The sequence below is a fragment of the Centrocercus urophasianus genome, unplaced genomic scaffold, assembly GCF_019232065.1.
Source record: "Centrocercus urophasianus isolate 14NV4802_14NV808 unplaced genomic scaffold, USGS_Curo_1.0 seq_58, whole genome shotgun sequence".
Taxonomy (NCBI): Eukaryota; Metazoa; Chordata; class Aves; order Galliformes; family Phasianidae; genus Centrocercus; species Centrocercus urophasianus.
This window is the reverse complement of record NW_024885177.1, coordinates 484,746-509,582: the sequence shown is the minus strand read 5'-3', so window position 1 is coordinate 509,582 and position 24,837 is coordinate 484,746. Positions and strand designations below refer to the sequence as shown.

The 24,837-nt window shown below is 45.6% G+C and overlaps 1 protein-coding gene across 2 annotated transcripts in view; it reads left to right on the top strand.

The window, feature by feature from the left end:
- The window catches only part of PPP2R2A (protein phosphatase 2 regulatory subunit Balpha), a 34,005-nt gene extending 11,250 nt beyond the window's left edge, over positions 1–22,755 (top strand). For both annotated transcript variants that reach the window (XM_042836142.1, XM_042836144.1), the window contains exons 3-10: positions 13,229–13,326; positions 17,126–17,291; positions 17,642–17,754; positions 18,016–18,193; positions 18,454–18,618; positions 18,847–19,016; positions 19,545–19,636; positions 19,868–22,755. In XM_042836142.1, the coding sequence (XP_042692076.1) occupies positions 13,229–13,326; positions 17,126–17,291; positions 17,642–17,754; positions 18,016–18,193; positions 18,454–18,618; positions 18,847–19,016; positions 19,545–19,636; positions 19,868–20,147 (1,262 nt within the window). In that variant the 3' untranslated portion in view covers positions 20,148–22,755. The remainder of the gene's footprint in view (positions 1–13,228; positions 13,327–17,125; positions 17,292–17,641; positions 17,755–18,015; positions 18,194–18,453; positions 18,619–18,846; positions 19,017–19,544; positions 19,637–19,867) is intronic.
- The last annotated feature ends 2,082 nt before the right edge of the window (positions 22,756–24,837 follow it).

Below are 24,837 nucleotides of genomic sequence, written 5' to 3'. Positions count from 1 at the left end.
GGGGGAATGGTTTTAAACTGAGACAGGGGAGGTTGAGGTTGGATTTTAGGAGGAAGTTTTTCCCCCAGAGGGTGGTGAGGCACTGGAACAGGTTGCCCAAGGAGGCTGTGGATGCCCCATCCCTGCAGGCATTCAAGGCCAGGCTGGATGTGGCTCTGGGCAGCCTGGGCTGCTGGTTGGTGACCTGCACACAGCAGGGGTTGAACTGGATGAGCGCTGTGGGCCTTTGCAACCCATGGCATTCTACAGTTCTGTGAGTCTGTGAATTCAAGGGCTCCTCCGTCACCTGATTCAAGTAAAGGAAGAAAAAGGTGATAAAATGCACAAATGCAGGCAGAAACAGGTGTGTTTTCCTCAGTAGTGTGGAAGCTATATTGGTATTTTAATTTAAAAAAAAAAAAAAAAAAAAAAAAAAAATATACAAGCAAACGCCATGTGGTAAGTAAATACAGCATGGAGTAGAAACAATTGCTTCTTTTAAAGAGCAGCCATCCAAATAAAAGCCTCCTTTTAACATTTTGTACTGAATGGGCATTTGGTGATATGAATTCATACGTAGCTCACTTTGTAGTGCAGGTTTTCCAGTGCCATCTCAGTGAATGCACCCTTGGATAAGTGATGGAGGGGCCGTTTTGGTGCAGGCGTGTTCTGTTCTAATTGGTGCGAGCTGTCTTGAGTAAGATGTCTTATTGTGTTGAGGAGAAGCTTCTAAGCCGTCTGAGCTTGGAGAGGTGAGTAAACACTTCAGTGATTCACCTGGTTCCCAGGGCTGCTGTCCCTCTAGGCCTGTTGCTACTGAATATTTTAACAAGCAGAGAACCTCATTTAAAAGGAGTCAAAGAGCTTGAATGTGCGTTCGGCCCTTGTGCAATCTGTGCTCTGCAGCCTTACGCTCAGTCCTGTTTATCAAACCTGTTTATCGGCTGTCAGCACAGAATGAGGGTGGAACCATAGAGAGTCTGGGAAGGCCTTGGGAGCTCGTCAGCGCCGCCTTTAATGCGAAGCTTCCAGCTTCCCATGTTACTGCTGATGGGTGTTTAGTAAAAAGCCTTCATCTAGGGGCAGTGAACAGCCTGGGAAACGTGTGCTTGAAGCATCACCTCCTGTATTCTTGAATGATGTTTTTTCATAATGTTCAAAATCGTGCTTGGTGTAAAACTTGCACGTGGGGGTTGCACCCTGGTCTTGGATGGGAAGTAGCCTGGGTACCCACAGGAGGGGGGGCTTGGTGCTGTGGAGTGGGCATAACTTAATGGGAAGAGCAGCTTAGCTGCTGACACGTCTGTCTTTTTTAGGACCTAGATGGTATTTCTGAGTGTAAGATGTTTCGAGAACATTCTTTGTTCCTCCCAGGCATGTTGAGAACAGTTCCCAAAGAAGGAGAAAGTATAAATAAAACAGCTTGGCAATACAGTAAAACACTTCTGCCACAAGAAGTAATTAGCCTGTTCTTGGAAAGGGCTACAGAGCCAGCATGTTATCTTTATCTCAGTAAAAATAAAGCTTCAGTAACACTAATTCTTTTAAAAGATTTTGGGAAATCCTGATATTAGGTATAATGTGAACGTCAGTGTTGTTCTACATGAGAAATGTGGAGTGCTGGTTGGAGCAGGATCCATCCTGAAGGAGCTGCACGCATAGCTGAGCTCCGGGGCTGCGGGTTTTCCAGCAGAGCTGCACAAGGATCATTGCTGCTTGGGTTAATTTCATTCCCTTGTAATTAACTAATGCCTGATCTGCCTGTAGTTGTATAAAGGACAAGAAACTGTAAATTCTGCGTGATACAAATATAGCTTAACCCTTCTGTCATCATCTTCCAGGAAAGCATCTCATAAATCTGTGTAGATTTTGTTAGCTAAATAGGGTTTCAGTACTGGCAGTGTAAGCGGCGTGGGCTGTGTTTGTTACTGCTTGGTCCAGTTACCTTCTTTAAAGGACTCGTGTGTGCTGGAAAGGTGCAGAGCTGCGACACTGAATACATGGAGCAAGAAGGTTCAAAATGGAGGAGGCCCTGTACTCCTGTGCCACTTAGTCATCGCTCCATTTTCAGGAGTGTTTCAGATGCTTCCTCAGTGGTAGGGATGCACCGTAGGCGCAGAGAACAGCAGCACTGCCAGCTCCTCCCTTCCAGCAAACCAGGAGCTTCGTGTTCTACTGGGCTTGCATTGTAGCTCAGGTTTCACTTAGGGTTAAAAAAGACTTTTGAGTGCTGTGCTGCAGCACCAAGGAGCACGTGCTTATTCCTCTTGTTTTTGGTGTGTGTAAACCAGTCAAGACTTGGTTATGTGAGTGTTCTGGGCTGCTGCAGACTGTTGTGTGTGGGGGGCGCCGCTGCTGTAATGGCAGCCGCTATCATTTATCGTGTCAGTAATGCCGTCAGAGTTCTGTGCTGTTTGGGATTGCTTTATCTGCATTTAACAGGGGCAGTTAATTCCTCCGGGTGAGGGGTGACTGTTGTATGCTGGGAGAAGCTACGTCCCAGAGCCACAAATCCAAAATGTTAGGTGGCATCGTATTTAATAGATACTTTCAGAAGGAAAAAGCTTTCCAGTTGCAATGCGCTCAGGTTTTCTTCAAATACAGGTGTTACGTATGAAGCAGAGATGATGCACTGTTCTGTTCTTTTTTCTCACATCCAAACATTCCTTCTGATGGTATTAGAGAGCAACTCAGTGTAGGGACGCACAGCCTCTGGCAGTGATGTTACTCAGATTAGCAACTGTTTGATCATCCTGGTCGTCCCAGCCCTTCAGTAGGAGGGGTTGTGCTGTCCCGGCAGGAGGCCCCGTTGGCTCTTTCCCTTTTTTACCTCCAAGCAGATGCAAATTTCACAGGCTGGAAGCTCTCAGCAGCCGGGTTTTGTGACTTGGAAGGCAGCCCCACAGCAGCATTCACGTCAAGCAGCTGGCTGGTATTTAAAAATGCTGAAATGTTGATTTTTGTCATTGGTTACTTTTTTGTTGGAAGGCAGGCAGTGCTGCTGGTGGGCAGAGCTGAGCAGTTTCTTGGGAACGTGTTCTGCAGTGTTGTGCAGAACGGGCCGAGGAGAAACCGTGACCTTTAACTGCTTGTTCCTAATTGTGAACAAATATTGCAGCTCCACCAGCGGTGGGATTTATTCACCCGCCTTTCTGAGGTTATTTAAGACGGGTACCAGGAGTGGGCCTGGATTTCTGCCACTTGTGGCTCTTCTGTTTATGATATTAATAAACTGGTGTCAAATGTCCTGGGAACGGGTGATGCGGGTTGAAAGACCTTTGTTTCAGCCAACAATAGACCTGAATTAGTGTGAATAGGAAAAGCAAATAGGCACTTCCTGGCATATTTTAAGGAATACTGGAGTTTGGGGAAGCATGCGGATTAGGAGCGAGTGCTCTAGCTTTTTTCCAAGTAAAATTTTGCACGTGTGTGTATGGTGGTCTTTCTAAATATGTTTGCTGAGCTCATAAATTAACACAGAGTCTCACTTGAGTAGATTCTTTAGGACGTTGTTTAAAGGAAAAACCAAACAGCACGAAGAGGGGACTGTCTCGGCTGTCTTCCTGAGCAGGCTCCTTCTTCAGTTGTGGACTTTGAGGCCTTTTGCAAAGCTCTTGGACTGCCTTGAGGCTCACGAGGCTTTCCGAGAGTGTTGTAAAGATCCGCAGCAACAGTATTTGAAGCTGCAGGACAGAAGATGCCTTTGGAGACTGTAGGAAATTCCTGTTAGGCATTAAGCAGCCCATTTTTACTGAGTTCGTGGTATTGCCATGCTGGTCTAGCTGGTTGAATTGAAGAATGGCTCTGTTTTGACCCGATAGCTTCTCCGTTTTGCAACAACTGGGTGATGTTCAGAGCCTCTTTCCTCTTTATGCGCAGGGCTCTGGAAAGGTTTCCTTTCCCTGCAGTTTCAGGGTGGATCACAGGGTAGATCGGCTCAGGTGTGTGCAGAGAACGTTCTCTGAGCAGAGGTGAGGCAGCCACCAGAGGACTTGAAAACAGCCCCCAGCGCTCCCTTCGCTGCGCAGTTTGTGTTTTCACATTGCTGGAGCAGTCTGACCCTGCCTGCTAACTATGCGGTGCTGAAGCCTGTGCCGCCGTGACAGCGGGCGTTTTTGTTGTGTTTGCCTCGGGGCCGATGTGTGCTGAATGCGTGGCTGTGTGCTCTGGCTGCAGCTCGGTGGTCCCTGGTGCTCGGCGTTCGGCTGCTGCAGGAAGGCTGGGCTCCTGGAAGCTGTGCTGCTGTGCAGCGCCTCGACGGCTGAAGGTGCTGCTGTGGTCACTGTGCTGCTCCACCTCTGGGAAGGCGGGATGTGCCTGTGTTCTGAAGGGAGCTGCAGAAATGTCCTTTCTCAAGGTTTAAAAATAGAAAGCAATTAATCAGGGTGATGAGGGTTAATGGGTTTCTACCTGGAAACCAAACAGGTTTGCATTTGTTTCTGTTGAGAGAACATTCTTCTATCCGCTGTTATGAGTTTACTAGAAGATTTTCACAGTAATTTCTGGAGTTCTTATTAATAAAATAATTTGGGGTTTAAAAAAAAAAAATAAAAAACAGCCCCCAAACTCTATTTAGTGCTTTAATTAGATGGGACAGCTGTTCAGATTCTTCTCAGCTGCTCACCTCTAGGCTTTTTTCCTCTGTAAATGTACAGTGACTGCTGTGTGCATAAAGGGGATTACAGAACACAGTTGCAGACTCGGTGAGCAGGAATAAAACCCCTGTGGTCAGATGCAGTCCAGTGGTTGCAGTAATTGTGGTACAGCGGATGCTTCACCAGGTCCATAGTGATCAACTTTTAAATCAATTTAAGGCTTAAAAATTCTTTCCCAAAGCTTGTACTGATCTGTGAGTGCTTTAACTCATTTCACAGAGATGAAACATTTAACTTTGTCATTTTCAGTGACAAGCACTGAGCTGTTGCACATCCATCCCACCTGTTTTCAGGGCTGCTCTGACTTCGTCCTGTTTTCCCTGTGCCACCACAGGGGCCCTGGAGCTGTGTGTGCTGGAGACACTGAATTTCCCTCTGTAGTCAGGGAGGAAGCTGGTGGGCTGAGGTTTAAACAGTTTCCTTTCTGTCTCAGCGTTACCAACTTGTCACTTCCAGGGAGCTGTCGCTGGAAGTGTGAACGCGCTGTGCAGATGGACAGAAATGCAGGTGGCTGTTGGTTGTGAGCTCAGTGGTGTTTTGCAAAGCCGGCTGTGCCCTCTGGAGGTGGGGTTGTTCCTCTTCTCCCTCTTGCCTCCAGCAAATGAAGTTCAGGTGGTTGAGCAAAAAGCTGCCTGGTGTAACTGAGATGTGTGGCAGGTCATTCAAAAAAGTGTGAGTTGATGGTAATGCCTTTCTGTGGTGTGTGTTGTGACCTGTGGAAGTTGCAGCAGGCCTGTTGGTTGGGCCCTTGCCTCGTCTGGAGGTGGGACGTAAAGGAGACGGGTGCTAAATGCTGGGGGAACCTGCACTGAGTGGGGCTGTGGGAGCTTGGCAGTGCTGAGCCACAACCAGCAGCAGCCCAGTGAGGCGCAGCGGTGTTGATGAGACAGAAGTAATGAAGCGCTCAGGGTGCTGCTCCCTGCTCAGCTTCAGTTGTTGTGTGGACCGCTGGTGGGCTTTCTGTGAAGTGCCTTCAAACAGGGTTGGTTTGAAAGCAGCAATCGGGGAGCTTGAGGAGATGGCTTCCCGGATGGAAGGCGCTGTGTGCTGGTAGGAAGGGATTGTTCTGTTTCTGCTGTTACCTCGCTAAAACACTTCACCTGTTCCATTTCACAGGTAGTACTTCTGTAAAAGAACTTGAGATTTAATTCTATTTCAGTTCTGTTTTCTGCAATTTTAATGTCACTGCAATTGCTTTGCAGACAGGAGCAGCTGCCTTTGTGCAGAGCAGATGGACTGGGGTTGTTTTTCTCTCTGGTTGTTGAGCTTAGTAAAACTATCAGAGAACTATTAGCCATACATCAAACCAGTGCCAACAAGGTTCAAGTTCCTATTGCTGTCATCTGCTTAATGAGGAGGGGTCCAGCCTTTGGTTTAGGGAACTGAGTAGAAAGTTAAAGGCAAGGTATGTGAGAACAGTGAGTAAATAGGTCAGGCTTGCAAATCCGAAGTTGAACTTGTAATTAACTGGGACTTGTCTGTTACGTAGACTGCTTTATTTTTCTTCCTTCAAAGTTTGGCATGGTTGGAAAGAGGAGAAGAAATGGAGAAATTGGGAAAGAAGCTTTTTAGTGATGTGCTTGTTATTTGTAGCACAGTGGCCTGGAGGGCGAGCAGCTCTCTGTGGGGTTGGAGAATACTCTGAACGTTTTCCCTGCGCATAGGTTTCCCAGACTTTCAGAGGCCAACAAAACCAACTGGGTTGCTTGAACTGCATCTCTGGCTTCTTTATGTTTGTGTATGACTCTGGTAGGGCCAGCGCCAGCACAAAGCTAGCTGGGGGTCATAGGAACTCCCCTCCCCTCTGCGTTTGGGTGCTTTGTGTGTTCTTTGTGTGCAGCAGCATTGCAGGCTGGTACTTAGGAGGGACCATGTAACCAGCTGCCCCTTGCATTGCTTCGTGGCGCTGCCACAAAAGACAGCCCCCCTTTCTTTCCTTCTGTCTTGCATGTATTTCCACCCCATCCCCGTGTTTCTCAGGAAATGGTATATTTTTAATGCCCTCTCCTAGCAAGGAGAAGATCTTTTAGAAAGCAGTGTGGGGTGACTCCTGAGAAGTGCTTTGGGCAGTTGGAATGCCTTTCCCTGGCTGCCTTTGCTTTTGTTGCCTGGTCACTTCTGAGAGATGGGATGAGTGTGGAGAATCACTCCTGAAAGTGAATGGAGAAAAGGGAAATGAAGTCAATAGTAAAACTGGTCATGGTAACTTACAGAATCCTGGGGCTCCCTTCCCCCCTGCGCACATAAATTAGGGATGGAATGCAGGGGGTGTTTTCTTTCATACTGTCAGTACTAAACAGTGCTCATTTGGGTCTCTGCTTTTCCTGGTGTGTGTAGGTGCGTTGGGAGACCTCTGCAAATCCATGCATTGTCAGTCTCTTTGGTCTTGTTACACAGCTTTCCCATTCGCTTTGAGATTAACACTTTACTGTCTAGCTTCAGATACCTAACAGGCAATAAATTAGAACTCTCGATAAGCATGATAAATAACCCTTGGTTGGAAAGTGCCAAACCATCCACAAGTTATTTCCAGACACCGAAGGCGTGTGAGTTCTGTGCGGATGCTCCTGCTCACTTTTGGGCATGCTGACTTCATCCCTGGAGCTAAGCTGGGCAGGACGGGCACGCTGCAGTTTGTTGAGTCCAGTATATTATGATGTCTTTGTACCTCATTGTGCTTTTCCATTCCTGTTCTCTTCTCAGTTGGAGACTGCTTGGGCTTCCTTGGATTTTAGTAGTAATCCTAAAAGTTGCTTTCTTGAAGCGTTCCCATTCCAGGTGGTTTCTGAAGTGTCCTTGGGATGATCGGTTGATGTTTAGCTGGACCAAAAACAGATTGACGATTCATACGGCGGGCAAACTGAGGGCACGGCCTGCACATCTGGTCAGCAAGTGTCCTTTTAGCCCGTAGGACAGAATTACAACCTGTAAGCGCTCTGCTCTGCGCTGCAGCCGGGATGTTTCAGTTGCTCCTGTGGAAAATTCCCAGAGCAGAGCTGGGAGCCGCTGGGAAGGTGTATAAACAATGAGGGAGCAGCAAAATGCATTTCAATACTCCAGTTCTTTGTTCAGTACTTGGAAACATCAGGAGATCGCTCCACTTGTGTAAACAGCCCGATTTGCTGCTGGGGCAGCAGATCAACGTGATTCCAGAAACTTGCACAGAGACCTTCCAGATCTGCTGGAATAAAGAGGCTCTTTGTTGGCTGCTGTGATTGACTTGCTGCTGCAGAGTAGGTGACACGTTTTGCCTACCAAGCATGCTCTATAAGCAGAGTTTATAAAAAGTTCATGGTACGTTAAAATAGATAGCCTCTTCTTACTAATAAAATAGCTTTTATTCTATTATTGGAAACAAATTCTTATACAGAATTGTTTTTCAGGCTCACAATGGGCTTTCTGGAAACCGAATCATTGGCTTAAAGCATCTTTTGCTTGTTTGAATTGATGAAGCTGTTTCACTGCCTTGTCAACAGTGGAAAAACGTCAGCCAAAAAAAAAGTTTGCTCATAGTTTTGAATCTGTGCTTCTTATTCAGCATTCAGCTTCCCTCATTGAAAAGCATGGAGGGGCCCTGAAGTGTGAGAGTGGTTTTTGGTCTGTCACCGAGCTGCTGATGGCAAACATTGCTCTCCTTTAAAGCGGAGGGAAGAAGCAGCATTTCTGATGTCAGATGCATTTCTGATGTCAGATGCATTTCTTCACCAATTTTAGAACGACGTGTTCTGCCTATTTTCATTTAAACTGGTCATCTTTCATAAGCTTCAGTTTTCAAATCGTCTGAATTGTGTCTGACAGCCCCACCTTTCTGTGCTGGGTCTTGAAGTCGGGTTATTTGGGAGTTTAAGGACCTTTTACTTCTCAAACCCAGACTGAGCAGTTTCTCTTTGGCTCTTCAGAACTGGTTCAGCTTTGGCCCATGAAGGGGCTGCAAGCAGAGCGAAATTTGTGAGACTTTTATGACACAAATGCAGCTTTGTGCTTCAAGCTGCAGGTACATCTCCTAGCAGAATGAAGTAAGGTAACAAAACAGTTCTGAAAGGGGGCGTTTCTTAAGAGTTGGAGGATGCTGTGCCTTGGTAATGGCACAAAGTTGGTCCCACTTGAAAGCATTTTTTAAACAAGAGGACTTTCTGGCTTGAGATGAAGGCAGCCTTGGCTCCCACCTTTTGATGCTGTGCAGGATTTCAGTTCTGTTCTTGTCCCATGTTGGCCTTATTTTAGTCAGTTTTTGGGCCTCTTTATCTGCTTGTGTTTACCCAACCACAGTGTCCTGCAGCTGCCTCCGAATTCACGTGTTACAGCACTAGGCATTCATTCCTGTCATTTTCTTGTAAGGTGAGCTGCCCAAAATAGCAGGAGTTGGTGTAACGAATATTGAGTAAAAATTCTGAACTCACAATTGCTGTCATCCCCTGGGGAACAAATCAGGCTGGTATTTTGGCTGTTTTCTTCTCAAGAATAACATAGCAAGAGGTGTCTGCTGCTGGTAAGAGCTGCTTGGGGGCTTCTGGCATGGCTCCCTTTGGCACAGTGAGTTGTGAACACTTAGTTTAACCATTACTAGAACTTGGAGATGAATGTCTTCTCTGCTTCTCCCATGAACACCTTGTTCAGGCTCCTTTGGTTCCAGGCAAGCTGGAGAGCTTCAGGTTCTTGTCTCCACATCTCTGAAGGAAAACCCATGAAGCTGCTCCTCCTGAGACAAGAAGTGTTGTCTGCGCCTGGTGGTTCTTACAGTTTTATTGGAACACTTCAAGTGAAGATGATGCCATCCATAAAAAGCTTAGAGCTGGCTGTAAAAATAAAGGTGATGTGCGGAAGAAAAGTAACTTTGGAAGCAGCTGCAGGAAATCAGCTTGTAGGTGCTGCATCAGGGAAAAACATCAGGCTTTGAGCACTCCTGAGAAAGCAGACTCTGTCCTGCCGCTGTGTGATGCTAGATGATGGACCAGGAGCCTTCTTGCACTTCTGTAGCATGCTTAAGCTTGCTGGCTGAGTTTGGCAGTAGTGTGGTTTGCTTCTTGGAGGCAGGAATTGACCTGCACAGTGGTTCTATGTGGGGTTTGTAGCATTTCAGTCAGCACTGCACAGCCTTTTCTATTGGCAGTGTATGTGCCATGGCAGTAGTAAATGGACTTTGGGCTGTGTGTATTCTTCCTTTGCTTTCATGTGAATGAAAGCCATTATTTTGAAGTATTTAATGCTCTGCAGTGGTATTGAGAGTGTGAAGTGGGGCCAGTGAGAGCTGTGTTCATCCATGCGCTGATGCAGTTATGAGCCCTGAGCTGTCTGTCCCGCGTTACGCAAGCCAATAAACTCAGTGCAGGTTTGGAGGAGCGCTGTGGAGCGAAGGTACTTCTGTCCTGCTTCTTGGTCTTGTTAGAGAGGTGTCTTCATCCGTGTGCTTGATGCTGTGCTGTAGCATTCCAAAATTGCAGCAGTTGAAATTGTCATCCTTCATCCTGGTGTCAGAGATGTCTTAGGATGCCTGGGGGGAGGAGAAGCACCCCTCGGGCTTTGGGTACTGCGTGTGTGCTGGTAACTCTGTGGAAGTCTCGTAGCATAGCGTGCTGAGGAGCTGTGGGATGTGGTTATCAGATAAGGGTTCAGTGGTTTCTTCTCTTTGACAGTCTGGTGTTTGAAGGGAGGGCGTTCAGGTGACATCAGCAGTAAACATGGAACGCATCTATTTCCAAAAGCCATTGGTGTTAGTGCAGGGCGCCGATGCTGCTGCGCCCTCGGCTGTTTCCCCTTGGAGCTGTTGGTGTGGGGATGGTGTGAGAGCAGCGCTCTGTGTTTGCACGACTCCCACCTAGAGACAGCAACAAAAACAGCGTCGCAGCAGGGAGCAGGCGGGGATCTGTTCGTGCTCTGCCCGGTGCAGCATCGAAAGACTTAAAGCAGCCCCACACGTAACTGCCACGGGAATTACAGTTACTGTTTGCAAAGCAGGGGATGACATCGATTTTATCTGGCAGCGAGGGTGTTAATACAGATGAAAATACACAGGCGAATCGGTGCGCTGCGGAAGATGAAATGCTTCCCCTGTCAGTTCTCAAACACTCTTAAATCCACCCAGTTCAACACCAGTGCCTTGATGTCTGTCTCTGTCTTTGAGCAAGGTATGGCAATACGATAGTCGTAACGGTGAGTTATTGGATTTAAAATGCATGGTTGGTCGCTTTGCTCTTCAGCGCTGACTTTGGATTAATGTGCATCTGAGCCCTGCTTGGGGCTGCCGTGAGGCACCTTCTGCCTCCTTCCTTAGCACGTTTGCTGTGTCCTTGGAGCAGCCCAAGCTTGCAGTAAAGGCACACAGAATTCTGTAGATGTATCTTGAGCTTAGAAAATTACTTTTCCTCTTGCAATTGCTGATAAAAGGAATGCATTTTTTCTGAATTAAATACTATGTTTGGTCCACGTGCTTGCAAATATCTTCTGCATAGAACTGATCGCGGGAGTCACGTCACGCCTGCTTTTGGAGGGCAGGGGATGCAAGCATTGCAAGTTTGCTGCTGGAGGTTCATGAGCAGAGGAACAGACAGCAGGAGTTGCGTCGACTTGCAGATTGCTGATCTCAGGCTGGGATGATCTTAAAATAAATGCAAAAGGTGCATGTAAACTTTCAGGCTGTTCTTGCTATAGATTGTAAGGCTTTCAAACTTCAGGCTTTTGACCTTACAAAACTTCCTGGTAAGTTGCATCAAAAGAGAACTGGTTAATGTGTTCTTAGATGTGTATGCTGGATTTCAAAGATAATTTTTGTTCTCTTTCCGTGTGCATGCTTAAATCTGATGATAAAGTGCTGGGTTATCAGTTTGAAGACTGGCGGTGTTGTTTCTGAACGCTTTCCAGAATGGTCATTGTTTGTAGACTCCTGTATTAAGAGGAGTTATTTTTCTGTAACTGATTCCCGTGGGGTCTCCTCCTGTCAAGGTCTGCATTGTGTGGTACAGTCAAAGTTTGGTTGGTTTGCATTTTTCTGCATGCTGTCCAGATGTGAAAGGAAGATGCTGAATGGCACGTCTTCATTTAAGTGCTGTGCAGTCTGAAGTCCTACAGACATGAGAAAGCACTTCTTGTTCACAAGTATGTGAATGAATGCAGTAGGCAGAAAACAAGTGCGCTCAGGTCAAGGTTTTACACCGTGAGTGATGTGGGTCTCAGTTTACCTGCACACAGGTTTGTGTCACATCTGTGTTCTTAACACAGTGCTCTTGAGAAAGTTCAGCCTGTTTGCTTTTGCAGTGCCACACAACTGGCAGTGAAGACAGGCTCCTGTTGGTGCTTTGTGATGTGGCATGCTGCTGTGTGTTAGCAAACACAGCTGAGCTTCGTGCCAAGCTTCTGACTCTGCATCTTTTACCTTGGAGGATTTTGCAGCGGGGTTTGGCCTGCTTGTCTGGGCTGTTTGTTGTGCAGCTCCCAGATACGCAGGGTGCTTGGAGCTGCTGTGTAATGCAGTTACTAAAGAGCAGGTTGCTGATGTCCTCAGAGGCCACCGCCCGTGTGCTTAAGGCAGCTGGAGAATGATGTAAGTTTCATTTTGTTATTAAATAAGAGGAAAATCTTACGTGTTTCACTTCCTCAACGTGCTGCCTTAAGAGCTGTGAGCTGATGTTTAGCAGCAGCTTGCAGTTTGTAGAGCAGATTTTTTAACTCTAAGACACGGAATGAAGAAACTGACCAGTAGGGAAGATGGACATTGCTCGTCTGCCATGGACTGGCATGGATGTGCAGCAGCCTGAATCGCACGTGTGAAAAGCCTGGGGTACCTCCTTCTGCAGAAAGCTGGATTTAAGTAGTTTAATGCAGTGCAACGGCAGTCTGATGTTGTTCAAAAGATGGCCTGGGTTCTGGTTCTAGCACTGGAAAGTACTGTGGGGTGTTTGAGAGCTGGAGTTGTGCTTGAGCTGGAAGGTTGTCCTTAACCCTTCAGTCTTCCTGCTTCACAAACAGATGAACTCAATGTTAGATACCACTTTTGTCCATGTATATCTGCCATTTAATTTTAGCACTCTACGTAAAAATAGGTGGTAATGTGGAGCTTGCTCATCCAGAAGAGGTATTCGGGTTTTTGAGTCATCGTGTTCAACTTGGATCCCGCTCTGGCAGTTTGTCCCTCATCCTTGTGTTCCTTACGTGCCCAGCTCCGGCTGCCCCCACCTGGCAGCTTTTCCCTGGGCTCTCTGAAGTGTGCAGTGCTCCGTCAAAGGCAGCTGGGCGGTCCGATGGGTGCTGCTTGTGTCCCTTGGTGGGCGTGGAGGAGATGTAGCAATGCAGGCATTGCCACAGGTTCTCACTGGTGTTGCAGCGTACTGAAAATCTGTTTCTATGCTTACATTACTTTCCTAACAGAAAAGCAGCTCTGAGAAGTAACTGCGTAAATCCTAAACTCTCACTGATCTGGTTTCGAATGCAGAACCTCTCCAAATAGCTTCTGTGTGTTTTGAGGAGCTCCTCGTTGTATTTCATACTTCAGTTGCTTTATTCACGTGGGCTGCTGTTGTTTTTTACCTACAGTCACAGCTTTCTTCGCCGTTTGGTGCGCAGAGGCACGATTAACCTGTGCCTTTGTTTTCCCTACGCAGCGGATATAATTTCTACGGTAGAATTTAACCATTCTGGAGAGCTGTTAGCAACAGGAGACAAAGGAGGGCGAGTCGTCATCTTTCAACAGGAGCAGGAGGTGAGTGCTCAGTTAAAGCAGATGTAACGTTTACCTCTGTTTCCATTTGCTCTTTTTAAAGGAAAGGTGTGTGCTGTTACAGCGTGCTCCGTGGGCAGTGTTTGTGTAATAAATGATGAGAAGATAATGGAATTTAATTACTGAAAGCTGTGACAGCGTTAGCAACGAGTTGAATTTTAGGATTGTGGCCTTCAGCTGTAGTTCAGACGTGGTTTAAAAGGAAGGGAGGATGCGCGAAGACCCTGGGGAGGCTGAAATTTGTCGCCTTACAGTGCCCTGCTTGGCTGTGGTTGTTATTTCAGATTTCACTGTAGTTGGGGAAATAAAAGTTGCCCTTAAATGTATTTGTAGCTGTGACCTAAGACATCCTTTTCTGTTTTGATATCAGTCAGGTAAAATAGTTGAAGGTTCTGTCAACACTCATTTCTTACCGAGATCTAGGATTTCGTGCCAGTTAAAGTGTATCTCATGCAAGTCTTAGTGCCAGAGGGAATTCTCCTTTAAACTGTTTGCTGCATCCCTCGTGCTGCTGTGGAACTGGAGGTATTTTTCCCGTGTCTGCAGTAATTTTGTTCACATCTGAAGTTAGCTGCTGAACTGACCAGCTGCTCTCTTTTATGCAGAACGTTCAGGGTATGACTTAAAGTGCAGCCATGGGAAGCGTGGAAGGAAAGCAGACTTTAGTTTGACTCCTAGTTGATCTTATAAACGCCGGTACTTACCAGATGTTTTCCCCTCAGAAGGTTTTTGTGGGTGGGTCTGCATTCTTTCTGAAAATAAACAGCATGGGTTGCTGCACTCAATGCGTTTACTTCTGGTTTGATGCTGTAAAAATACTGACTGCAGCTTTTTGTCCCACTGTGAGCTATGCTTTCTCTGATGCATCCCATCTCTGCGTCAGGTACAGAATTCCTCCATCTCTTCTTTTAGGATGTGAGCTTGTTTCTTTACACGTGTGCTTAAGCAGCTTTCAGATGTTTCTGCACAAGCACTCTGTTTCTCTGAGACCTGAGTCAGAAAGCAGTGTCCAGCACAGACTTGCTTCTATTTCTCAGCAAATACTGCAAAATCTATTTGTTATTATCTGATTTGCAGAGAAAACAGCTCAGTAAATCTCTGGCATCTCTCTAATACTGGAAGTTAGTGTACCATGTTCAAATAAGCAGTCGGTATTTGCATATGAGCAATAATAAGGTTTGTTATTAATCTACCTGGCAAAGCAATCTGCTTTTATCAAGGGAGATGACTAAATATTTTTCCTCTACTTATTGTTTTTGTGTGGAAATGCTAGGATGCAGGCTTGAAGCCACATCTTGTGTTGGCAAGTTTATGCAGCGCGTAGCTGAGCTAATACTAAAATCAGAGATGAAAAACCGGCTAAAAATGGAATCCACTTAGTTATGTCTTGTATGTGAGAGATGACATTTTAAGGAGAATTGAGAACAAAGAAACCAACCAACACCCCAACACAAAACCAACAAAAGCTCTCTCAGTACAGGGAGCCGTAACCGAACTGCTCCGCACTGCGGAAGTGCGGGTTTGTTTCCATTTGATGCTTGTTCCGTTGGTCTTTTGGAGTTCTGGTGACAACTCCTGTGATGCCTGGAAGGGTCCCCACTCTTACCTTGAAAGTGGGAAAGCTGAGATGAAGCATTTGATTTGAAGTCTGTAGTTGGAAGTCAACCTGATGAGAATTTACTGAAGGGAAAGAGAAGAAGGACTCGGAGCAAGGCGCTCTGCCATCTGGCTGCCTGGGAAGGTCGTGCTGCTGCTGCTTTCATCGCTCCATGCAGTTGCAGTTTAAACCGCAGTTCCCCAGCGAGTTGCTTTCTGCTGCAGGTACGCGGGCAGCTGGAGTGCAGTGACTGGATGAATCTCTCTGGTCAGTTGGTGCCATCTAGTGGGGTGCTCCTGGCTGACTGACCTCTCTAAACTTTGGCCAGAGCTCGTGATGAATACAGACCTGGTTTCCTTATTGTGTGCTTTGTAGGCAGGCACAAACTCTTGGGGTTTTAGCTTGCTCGTGTACTTCACAGATTCTTTTACTTGAAAGTACGTGAAGGCTGAAGCAGCTAACTGGCAGGGCAAGTTGTATCCAAGACTGCCTACAAGGCTGGCTTTAGGTCTTTTGGTTGGACTGAAGTACCAGCTCTCACCAGGCTGCATCACAAACCATGCATACGGGAAGGCAGCCTCTGAAAGCAGGAGCTCTTGAGTTTCCCAGCCTTGTGCAACTTCGCCCACTGCTGAGCTGCTGCCATCTGTGGGCTGGAATGTGGCAGCCCTTCTGCGTAGTGAAGCAAGTGACTTTACATAACTCAGAGGAAATGAATGCTGTATCTGATTGAAACTGAAGGCGGAATCTGCGTAGGCAGCCTGCAATTGCCAAAATTGGAATTTCACATCAGGCACTTGGGCCAACACCTTGTTTTGGTTTTAAGAGTGCCATGAGACGATCAGTTGGTTTCAATCTTGCTTCTAAATCCCAAGGGTGGATTTCACGCATTGCTGATTCTACGTATTCTAGCCCTGTAGTTTTAACACAGGTGTGTCCAAGGGTGGATCAGTGTGGTGAGTGTGGAATGGAAGAGAAGGTCGCTGAGTCGAGGCCTGCGCTTCCTGACGCTCAGTAGGTTGACTTCAGAAGTTGCCATTGAATGCAGCGACCCTGCTTCGTTTGTTAGGTGTAACTGGAACTTGGAACAAAGTTTCTTCTGTTCTCTGGGGTGGGACGGCCGGTGTAACTGAGAGGTGTGGTACAATATTCTCATGCCAAGTCCACTTCCAAGGCATTTTTGCCATTTTTTCTTTCTCCCCCCCCCATGAGCATACTGGAAAAAAATTAAGAATTCCTGCCAACCATTTTAGGTAGGGCTGTGAGGCAAAAAACACTGCAGGGAATACGACAAATGTGGCCTAGCTGGGATCTTATGTAGTGACATGTCAAGGGATTAAATGAATGGATGGACATGAGGTACACAGGGGAATTGAAGTCTGCAGCCAAGAACATCTCACAGGAAAGGCATCTGATGGTGCAGCCTCTTGAAAGGGGTGGAACAGGAAGGATTCCAGTTCTGTCAACCACTGGAGGAAACGTGAGGTTCCACTCCTGCAGTGCAGTGTTAGAGCTAGAAGGCCCCTGTCCGAAATGCAGCTTGTAGAAAGGTGAGGAATTTCTACGAGTTCGGAGACTTCTCAGTGCTCCAAGGAGTCCCACCGTCCTTAAAGGCCGGCTGCAGCTGTGACTCGGATTAGCAAAGATGGATTCGTGAGAGAGGTTTTGGTTTTTTCCTTCAGAATGAGGAGGGAGGAAAAACTTCTTAAAACAGTTGAAAACTTCAGGGAATGTGGACATCATTCAGCAGAGTAGCAGAGCTGCTTGTGGAGGTGAGATGTGGGAATGGTGCCAAACAAGCTGGTGGATTTGCTGTCCAGGCGGCTGTGTTTCTCGTGAGGAAATGTCCTCCCCAAACTGAAGGTGGGAAAACTGACGATGAGGGGCGATGGAGCTCTTGTCTCTGATCTGATGAAAACCGACGCTCTTGCAGTAGAGATGATCCTTCTTCAGTCTGATCTGCAGGCTTGTTAAAATGAGGTGAACTTTACACCGAAGGATCCTTGCAGCAAATCTGACGCGGGCAGCGGCGGAGTGTAGAAATCTCATCCAGCCTTGTGTTAATTAGCAGGGTGCTAATTGTGAATATTGCTGCATAAATATCGAGTTCTGGCTTCTCTCTGCAGCCTTGCGAAGCATTCTGTATGTTGCATACCTATCTTGATCGTTTAATTCTCTTTTTAGAACAAAACCCAGTCTCACAGTAGGGGAGAATACAATGTTTACAGTACCTTTCAAAGCCATGAACCAGAGTTTGACTACTTGAAAAGTTTAGAAATTGAAGAGAAGATCAACAAAATTAGGTGGTTACCCCAGAAAAATGCTGCTCAATTTTTATTGTCTACAAACGGTAAGTGATGGCTTAATATTAATCCTGCATGACCTGTTGTTGCATGGGCTGGCTGTTGGGGTGTGTGGAACTGTGGGAGTACTTCGTTTGTCACCTGTAGCAATCAAAAAAAACTTGCTCTAACTTTCTGAAAAGAACAAACTGTGGAGGAGGTCTTTTTAATGCTGCTTATCCTGTCTTTTTTTCTTTGTGTAATTTTGAGACGAAGCAAAATTTATATCTAAATTCCTTATCTCCAAGTAGTTCTGTCCTTTTGGTCTTGTTTGAAGGCTTTGTGTTAAAGAGCATCAGCTGTGAAGGCTGACGTCATTACTGAGCTTTGATTCGCAGCCGTGGCTCTTTAATTTCAGATAAAACAATAAAGTTATGGAAAATCAGTGAAAGGGACAAGAGACCAGAGGGCTACAACCTGAAGGAGGAAGATGGGCGGTACAGGGATCCTACTACAGTCACAACACTACGGGTGAGTGCTGTCCTGCACGGGTTGGCCGTCGCCGTTTCCCCCTGTGGGCGGTGGGCGCGCGTTGGAGAGCTCGCCTTTCCTGAGCTCGTGGGCGCCGCTTCTCTGTGCGGCTCTGGGTGTCTCTGCTGGAGCTCTGTTTCTGTGCCTGCTGTTCTGCAGGCGCAGTTACTTAGATATTGTAGCGAGCTTCGGGGCACTGAAGGGCTGTGCTGCTGCTGCAGTGCATCTGCATTTGAACTTGCACTGCTGTGTGTTTTGCAGGTGCCAGTATTCAGGCCCATGGACCTCATGGTTGAAGCTAGTCCACGAAGAATATTTGCCAATGCTCACACGTATCACATCAATTCCATCTCCATTAATAGTGACTATGAAACGTACCTATCTGCAGATGACCTGCGGATTAATTTGTGGCACCTAGAAATTACAGACAGAAGTTTTAGTATCTTTTTTGCATTGTTTTGTATGGCGTATGTATAAAAAAAGGCTTTTATTTCATGAGACGTGTTTGTGTAGCATGGCTTTGGCTCCAAAGAGTTGCTCTGCTTCCAGACTTGAAGCACAGTCTTCCTTTTGTATTTTTGTTGGCTTGTTTTAATTCTGCTTGGCTGTTTCAGATGTGTTTTGATGAATTGTTGAATACCTTTAAACTGAAAAATACGTTGTGGAAACTGGAGGAAATTCCTTAACAAAATGGTTTAGATATTGTAGATATTAAGCCTGCCAACATGGAAGAGCTGACAGAGGTGATAACAGCTGCGGAGTTCCACCCAAACAGCTGTAATACGTTTGTATACAGCAGCAGTAAAGGAACGATTCGTCTCTGTGACATGAGAGCATCTGCCCTCTGTGACAGGCATTCGAAGTGTAAGTTCTGGCCTGCAGTGTTTATCGCTTGTGGGCTGTGGTATCTTGCTGCTAGATGAAAGTAAGCACTCAGTAAGCATGCATTAAACTGTTAAACAGTGAACCGTGTTAAAATACAACATGGCGAGCGTCTCGTGCTTAAAAAACAGCCCCACACCTAGCTGGGTGTATTTCTGTTGGGAGAGGTAGAAGCTTAGCTCTTGAAATGCCTGCTTTATTTCCTTGCAGTGTTTGAAGAACCAGAAGATCCCAGCAACAGATCGTTTTTCTCTGAAATCATCTCTTCCATATCTGATGTCAAATTTAGCCATAGTGGTCGTTACATGATGACTAGAGATTATCTGTCGGTGAAGATCTGGGATTTAAATATGGAGAACAGACCTGTGGAAACATACCAGGTATTTGGTTGAAACACTGATGGACGTTGATGGTGTTACTGCTAGTCCTGATGCAGCTGTTAGCTGTGTCTGTAAGTGACTGGACAGGCAGCATCTGTGAGGTGAGTGGGTGCCACACGTGCTTTAAGGACTTTGCTGTTTGCAGGCTGATGGCAGGACCTCACACTGTGTGTTGGTGTGAAAGTCTCCCTCTTACACAGTGGCAGTGCAGGAAGGGAAATGTCCAGCTGTGAGATAGCTCGTCTCTTTTAGTCTTCAGTTGATTTCGCAGTGTCCTGTTACCTCCTGAGGACATGGAGGTAAAACCTTTGCTTTGTAGGAAACGTTTCCCGCTAGCACTGGCACTTGCTGAATTTCCAAGCTGTTTTATAAGAAAAACTGTTGAAGGGCTCCTTTCATCATCCGCAGGGAGGTGATGGGTCACCAAAACAGGGCTTCTGGGAAGCAGCCAGGTTTGCCAGACGCTGTTCCAGAGGTTATTTTACAGGTTTGTCATGCTCAATATTAACTGTTTCAACTCTTTCCCAGGTGCATGAATACCTCAGAAGTAAACTTTGTTCACTGTATGAAAACGATTGCATTTTTGACAAATTTGAATGCTGCTGGAACGGATCAGACAGGTAAGTTGGATGCTTCTCTGTATGCCAGGCTTTTCCAGGTTGTTATCGAAACAAGCAGACAGCCTGAAGCCTGAGATGAGTTTGAGATGAATGGACTCTAAGATACGTGTGTTAGCTGTTAATCAGCTGATCCCGTAGCACTGGATTGTTGGAATTGCCTTCGTTAAACAGGTGTAGAGTTGGGATGATTTTCAGTTGAACTTTTCCTCCTTTCCCCCACCTTCTCTGCAGCATCGTCATGACAGGATCTTACAACAACTTCTTCAGGATGTTTGACAGAAACACGAAACGCGACGTCACCTTGGAGGCGTCTCGGGAGAACAACAAACCCCGCACGGTTCTGAAGCCACGCAAAGTGTGTGCGAGCGGTAAGAGAAAGAAGGATGAAATCAGTGTTGACAGCTTAGACTTCAACAAGAAGATTCTACACACGGCCTGGCATCCCAAGGAAAACATCATTGCTGTAGCTACTACAAACAACTTGTATATATTTCAAGACAAAATGAATTAGGGTTGGCATTCCTAACTGAAGAGTCCACTTCCTGCATAGTTGAAATAGTTGAATCTAGCATTTGTACCTGTAAACGAAAGAGAATGAGAGGTCCATTATGGCACCCCTTTCCAGTGTTTAAAATGTGCCATATGACAACACACTTTTATAGCTACATGGAGAAAGCTCTGCTGACGTGTCACGGAGCTCTCCATGTCTGCTAGCCATTTAGGTGAGGATAGGGCACTTTTTAATTTAAATGACTACTTGCACCATCTTGCCTAATGGACTAGATTGGACTGTATCAACATCGGTTTACTCCACTTTTTATGCCTTCCATTGTGATGACGTCAAACACAGGGAAAGCCTTCAATCATGCTATGGGATTTAATTGTGTAACCTCATTACTGTATCATTTGTGGCCCCTTTTTTTTTATTAAATACAGCTCATTCTTGCTGTGGCTTGTAGCATTCCTCCTTCTGGCTTCCTGGACTCCCCCTTTCCCTTTCATCCCCCTCCACCTCGCCCTGGTGGTGGTGTATAGAGGAAAAGAAACAAAAAACACAAATAAAGCACATGAGATGGGTCCGTTTGGGGTCAGTGGTAAAGGGGGTCTGTGTTGCAACAAATGTTTTAATGAACAGTTGACTGTAATCACTCCTTGCCGTGTCTGGCACCAAGAAAAAGAGAGAAAATAAGGAGAAAAAAAAAACTACTGAATAAAAGTGACAAAGAATGGAGAATCTGTTTTCTTTTTTTAATCTACCTCTTTATACAAATACTCTGTGTTTTACCTTAGATGCATGAAAATAAATGATGTTTTTTGTAATGATTTTAACCAGTATTAATTATTTTTAATGGGAATGAAGAGAGGGAGGGATTTCACAAGTATCTGCATTCATTCATGAATGACAATAATACCAGCCTTAGGATGTCGCCCACTTTCATTTCAAAGTCATGAGCTCCTGTCGGATTTTGCCGTTGTCTGAGCAGACCAGGGCTGTTCCGGTATCCTTAAGAGCTCTTTTTTCTGAAACTATTGCTGAAGCTGGAACAGGAGCAGAATTTGCAGGTTTAAGATCTACACTACGGGACTCACTTCTGATGCTTCGTTTCGCCCTGGTTTCTTTAATGCCTCGTTTTAGGATACGATACCTTCACTGCCTTGTTTAGAGTACAAAGTCCCCTGTGGTTTTTTAACGAGTTGTTTGAATTCTTGTCTAGCAGTATGATGTTATGTAGCTCAAAATAACAAGTGATGACATAGGTAACTACTACACTGCATTCTGAGATGCTCTATTTTCTGTATTTTATTGCTATCAGTAACCGAGTGGAAATGTAGTTTTACCATGCAAGTGTTTCTTCTGGCTTTTGGCTTTGCAATGTTATTGCACTTACAGAAATGTGAAATGGTGCAATGATGAGAAAATACGTGGAGTACAGAAGCTGCATGAAATAAGTGTTCATAGCTATTTGAGAGATTTAAACTCTTCAGCAAATAAGGCTTATCCAAAGATGAACTAGATACTGATGCTTTATAAGGCTCATGAGTTTTTACCTCCGGATATTTTTGCTAATTGTGCTTTTAGGTTTGCTCTTCCTTCAGGGAGGCGTTCAGAATGAAGCTTAAAGTCGTAGTGAACTCACCTGGACTTGGAGGACTTTCACGTTTCAGTTATCTAGATTTAACTTATTTCTAAGGCTTAGTTATAGACGGTTATGATAACGCCTCTATTATTTGATCAACTAAGATACTGTTTCTGCTGTAAAATTATGGCTGAGTTAGAGATTGTTAACAAGACTGCACTTGCAACCATACTTTACTTTAAGTCCTTGTGCAGAGGTTTGAAAATGTAAAGATTGTAATATTAGATCCGGTTCTCTTAAATACAGTATTTGTCTTGTAACATGCATGCCTGACCATGAGCCTTTGTAAGGATTTTACCATATTTCACCTGTTAGCCTTGTTTTTTTTCTTTTTCACAAAGAGTAACTGCCCCAGGAACAGCAGCTGTTTTCCAGAGGGCGAAAAATACTTGCTAGCAGTTGAAGAAACCTGTTGGTTGTCGTCCATAGAGGTGTTTCACGGGATCAGGCCCAACATTGTTCATTACCTTATGAGAGCAAAGAGGAAATCGGGCACTACTTCAGCAACAGAGCTGGTAAAAATTCATCTCCGTTTTCGCAAAGGTTTAATTGTTATTTTGGGAATATCGAGGTTTGCGAGAGCAAGATTGCTGCTTTTACTTGTGTATCTGTATATCCTGAGCGATGCACTGAATACATGAAAAGCTGCACAGACGGCAGTGGGGATGCAAAGACAGAACTGAACACGTAGTTTCTCGTAGATGGAAGTGCAGCCTTCTAGCAATACTACACTCAAGCAGAACTGCCTCTTGGACCTCAGCTGTGCTTGGTGGTTTCAGGAGTTTTAAGGCTAGTCTTGGGAAATCCTTGTTTTCAGCAGTAGCGGTGATCTCTGGCCTGTCGCTTGAGGTTTAACCTATCCTCAACAAAACCAGCTACTGACTTTGGTGTCATGCTGTCCAATAGATACTTCTCTAAAACACTGTCCATTGACATATGCTGTAAATCTTATATTTTATTAATAAAAGTATGCATAGAATACATCTTGTCAGGTTGCTTTTTATCTTTCTTCCCATCCCTTCTCTCTACTTACAGGTTTTTGAAATTGCTCATCCTTCTTGCTGCATGTTGAGTAGTGCCCCTCTTGCTAGGTGCTGTGTTATTTCTGGGCCTTAGCCTGGAGAGCTTGCCAGACGGGGTGGGTGGGTGTTAAGGCAGTCCTGCCCTCCTCCATTACACTTGGAGGAAAGCAGCTGCTCCGTTCTCCTGCTCTCCCTCAGTTCCCAGTACAACCAGTGCAGCTGTTCAGTTCTCAGCCCTTAAATACTGAACCAAACCCTTCCCTAGAGTCTGTCTCGAAGGCTTTGATGCAGCAGATTACCTACAGCTGCCACTTAGGTGGTTAATATTTGCGGAATGGCAACCATACTTCAGACCACAGCGATACCAGCAAATAACATGCAGCCTGTTGTTATCTGACTGGTACAGGGCTGAGGTGCAGTCAAGCTCTGTGGCTGAAGTCCCTTTGCTGCTTTCCTGGTGAGGAGAAGCTAATGCCATCAAACATGTTGGCAGCATCCTACTCTGTGCTCAGTGTTCTGTTGGGGCAGGGCTGTAGCTTCCACTCAGTTGTCCCAAATCTAAATATATTTATCTTTTTCTCAGCTTACCTTGGAAACGCTGATGTTGATGAGCAGAAACGCAGCTTTGTCCTCCTGGGGAGAGGCTGCTGCCTGTTGGAAGGCTGATCTGTTGTTACTGCTCTGGAATTGGGCGGTCATGGGGGTGACGTAGCTGGAAGCAGTAATTTCCTGTGCGCTGGATTTCGTGTCTTCATTTCTTCATCTCTGGCATTCCCGCCATAACTTCTGACTTAGACTGAGCAGTAGGAGGTGTTTCCTTTTGCCCTTTCCCACATAATTAGCAGTTGCAAGTTGAACTGTTGATGTAGAGAGTTGAGGTGGGGAGAGGTGTGCTGGGACCGAGGTTGCTGTTAATGACTACCGGTGTCTTGAATAGTTTCTATTGTTCGCTCACAACAAATGCCTTATTTAACCTGGTACGGAAGGTTTGGGTTTGTAGAGAAAGGACTTAACGGTAGAAGTCGTGGTAGTGGCTGGAATAGAAACAGCAGGCATTTCTTTCTAGTGCGATGCAGCTCAGAGCCAAGAAGCAGCATGGATTTTCAGTATGGTCTACCTTTGAATTCTAACAACCTCTGCCTTTTGCAAACAATACGTCTATTTTTCTTTCACAAGAAAAAGCGGGTGCTTCTATATTGGTCTCCTCCACTAGGAGGCAAAATGTTACTGAAGAAGAGGGTGGACAAAAAACGCCTTGGAGCCGTGAGCGTAAAACTGCAATTAGTTTGGCAGCTCTTGTGAGATAATCAGGCAGCATCTTATGTGTTCGACTTGAATTGACTGACTGGCTTTCTATAAGAAAACCCTTTTTCTTGCACAAAAGGCCTTCCCCAGAAGTTTACAGCCACTGTTCCTCTTCTATGATCGCGTGGCTTTTTGTCCCTCCGCCTTAGCTACTGTCATAGCATTTTCCACCTGAGGATTCAATTACTTTATAAGCACGAATTAAGTCATTCAGCTGCCTTAAGGAACCTGTGTAGTGGTTAGGGAACAGGTTTGAAAGTCAGGACTTCTGAATGCTATTTCTGGCTCTGCATTGACTCACTCTGTAATCTCGATTAATTTGTCTGACTCAGAAATGTTAATAGTCCCACTTTGCTGATAAATATTCATGCCATGAGCATTATGGCAAACGCTTCCTGGATGATGGAGATGACAAATGATGCTTGATGTTAGCCTGGGAGCGTTAGGATTGCAGAGTGGGATGGGGCTCTGTTCAGCATCATAAGTACCTTGTTTTTCTGATTCTAACCTAGAACACATCTGTGGCCCTTCTACCTGTGAAGGAATGTTTTATTAGAATGTCTACATTGCTGCTGTCTTTTCATAACATATAGCAAATTCTGTACCAGTGATAACTGAGGGGCATCCAGATTTTTGACAAGATCAGACATTTGGTGTGGACATGCAAGCATATACAGTCATATTGGTAGGAAAGATCAGTGTCACGTAAAGCAGATTTAGAATGTCCACACATCAC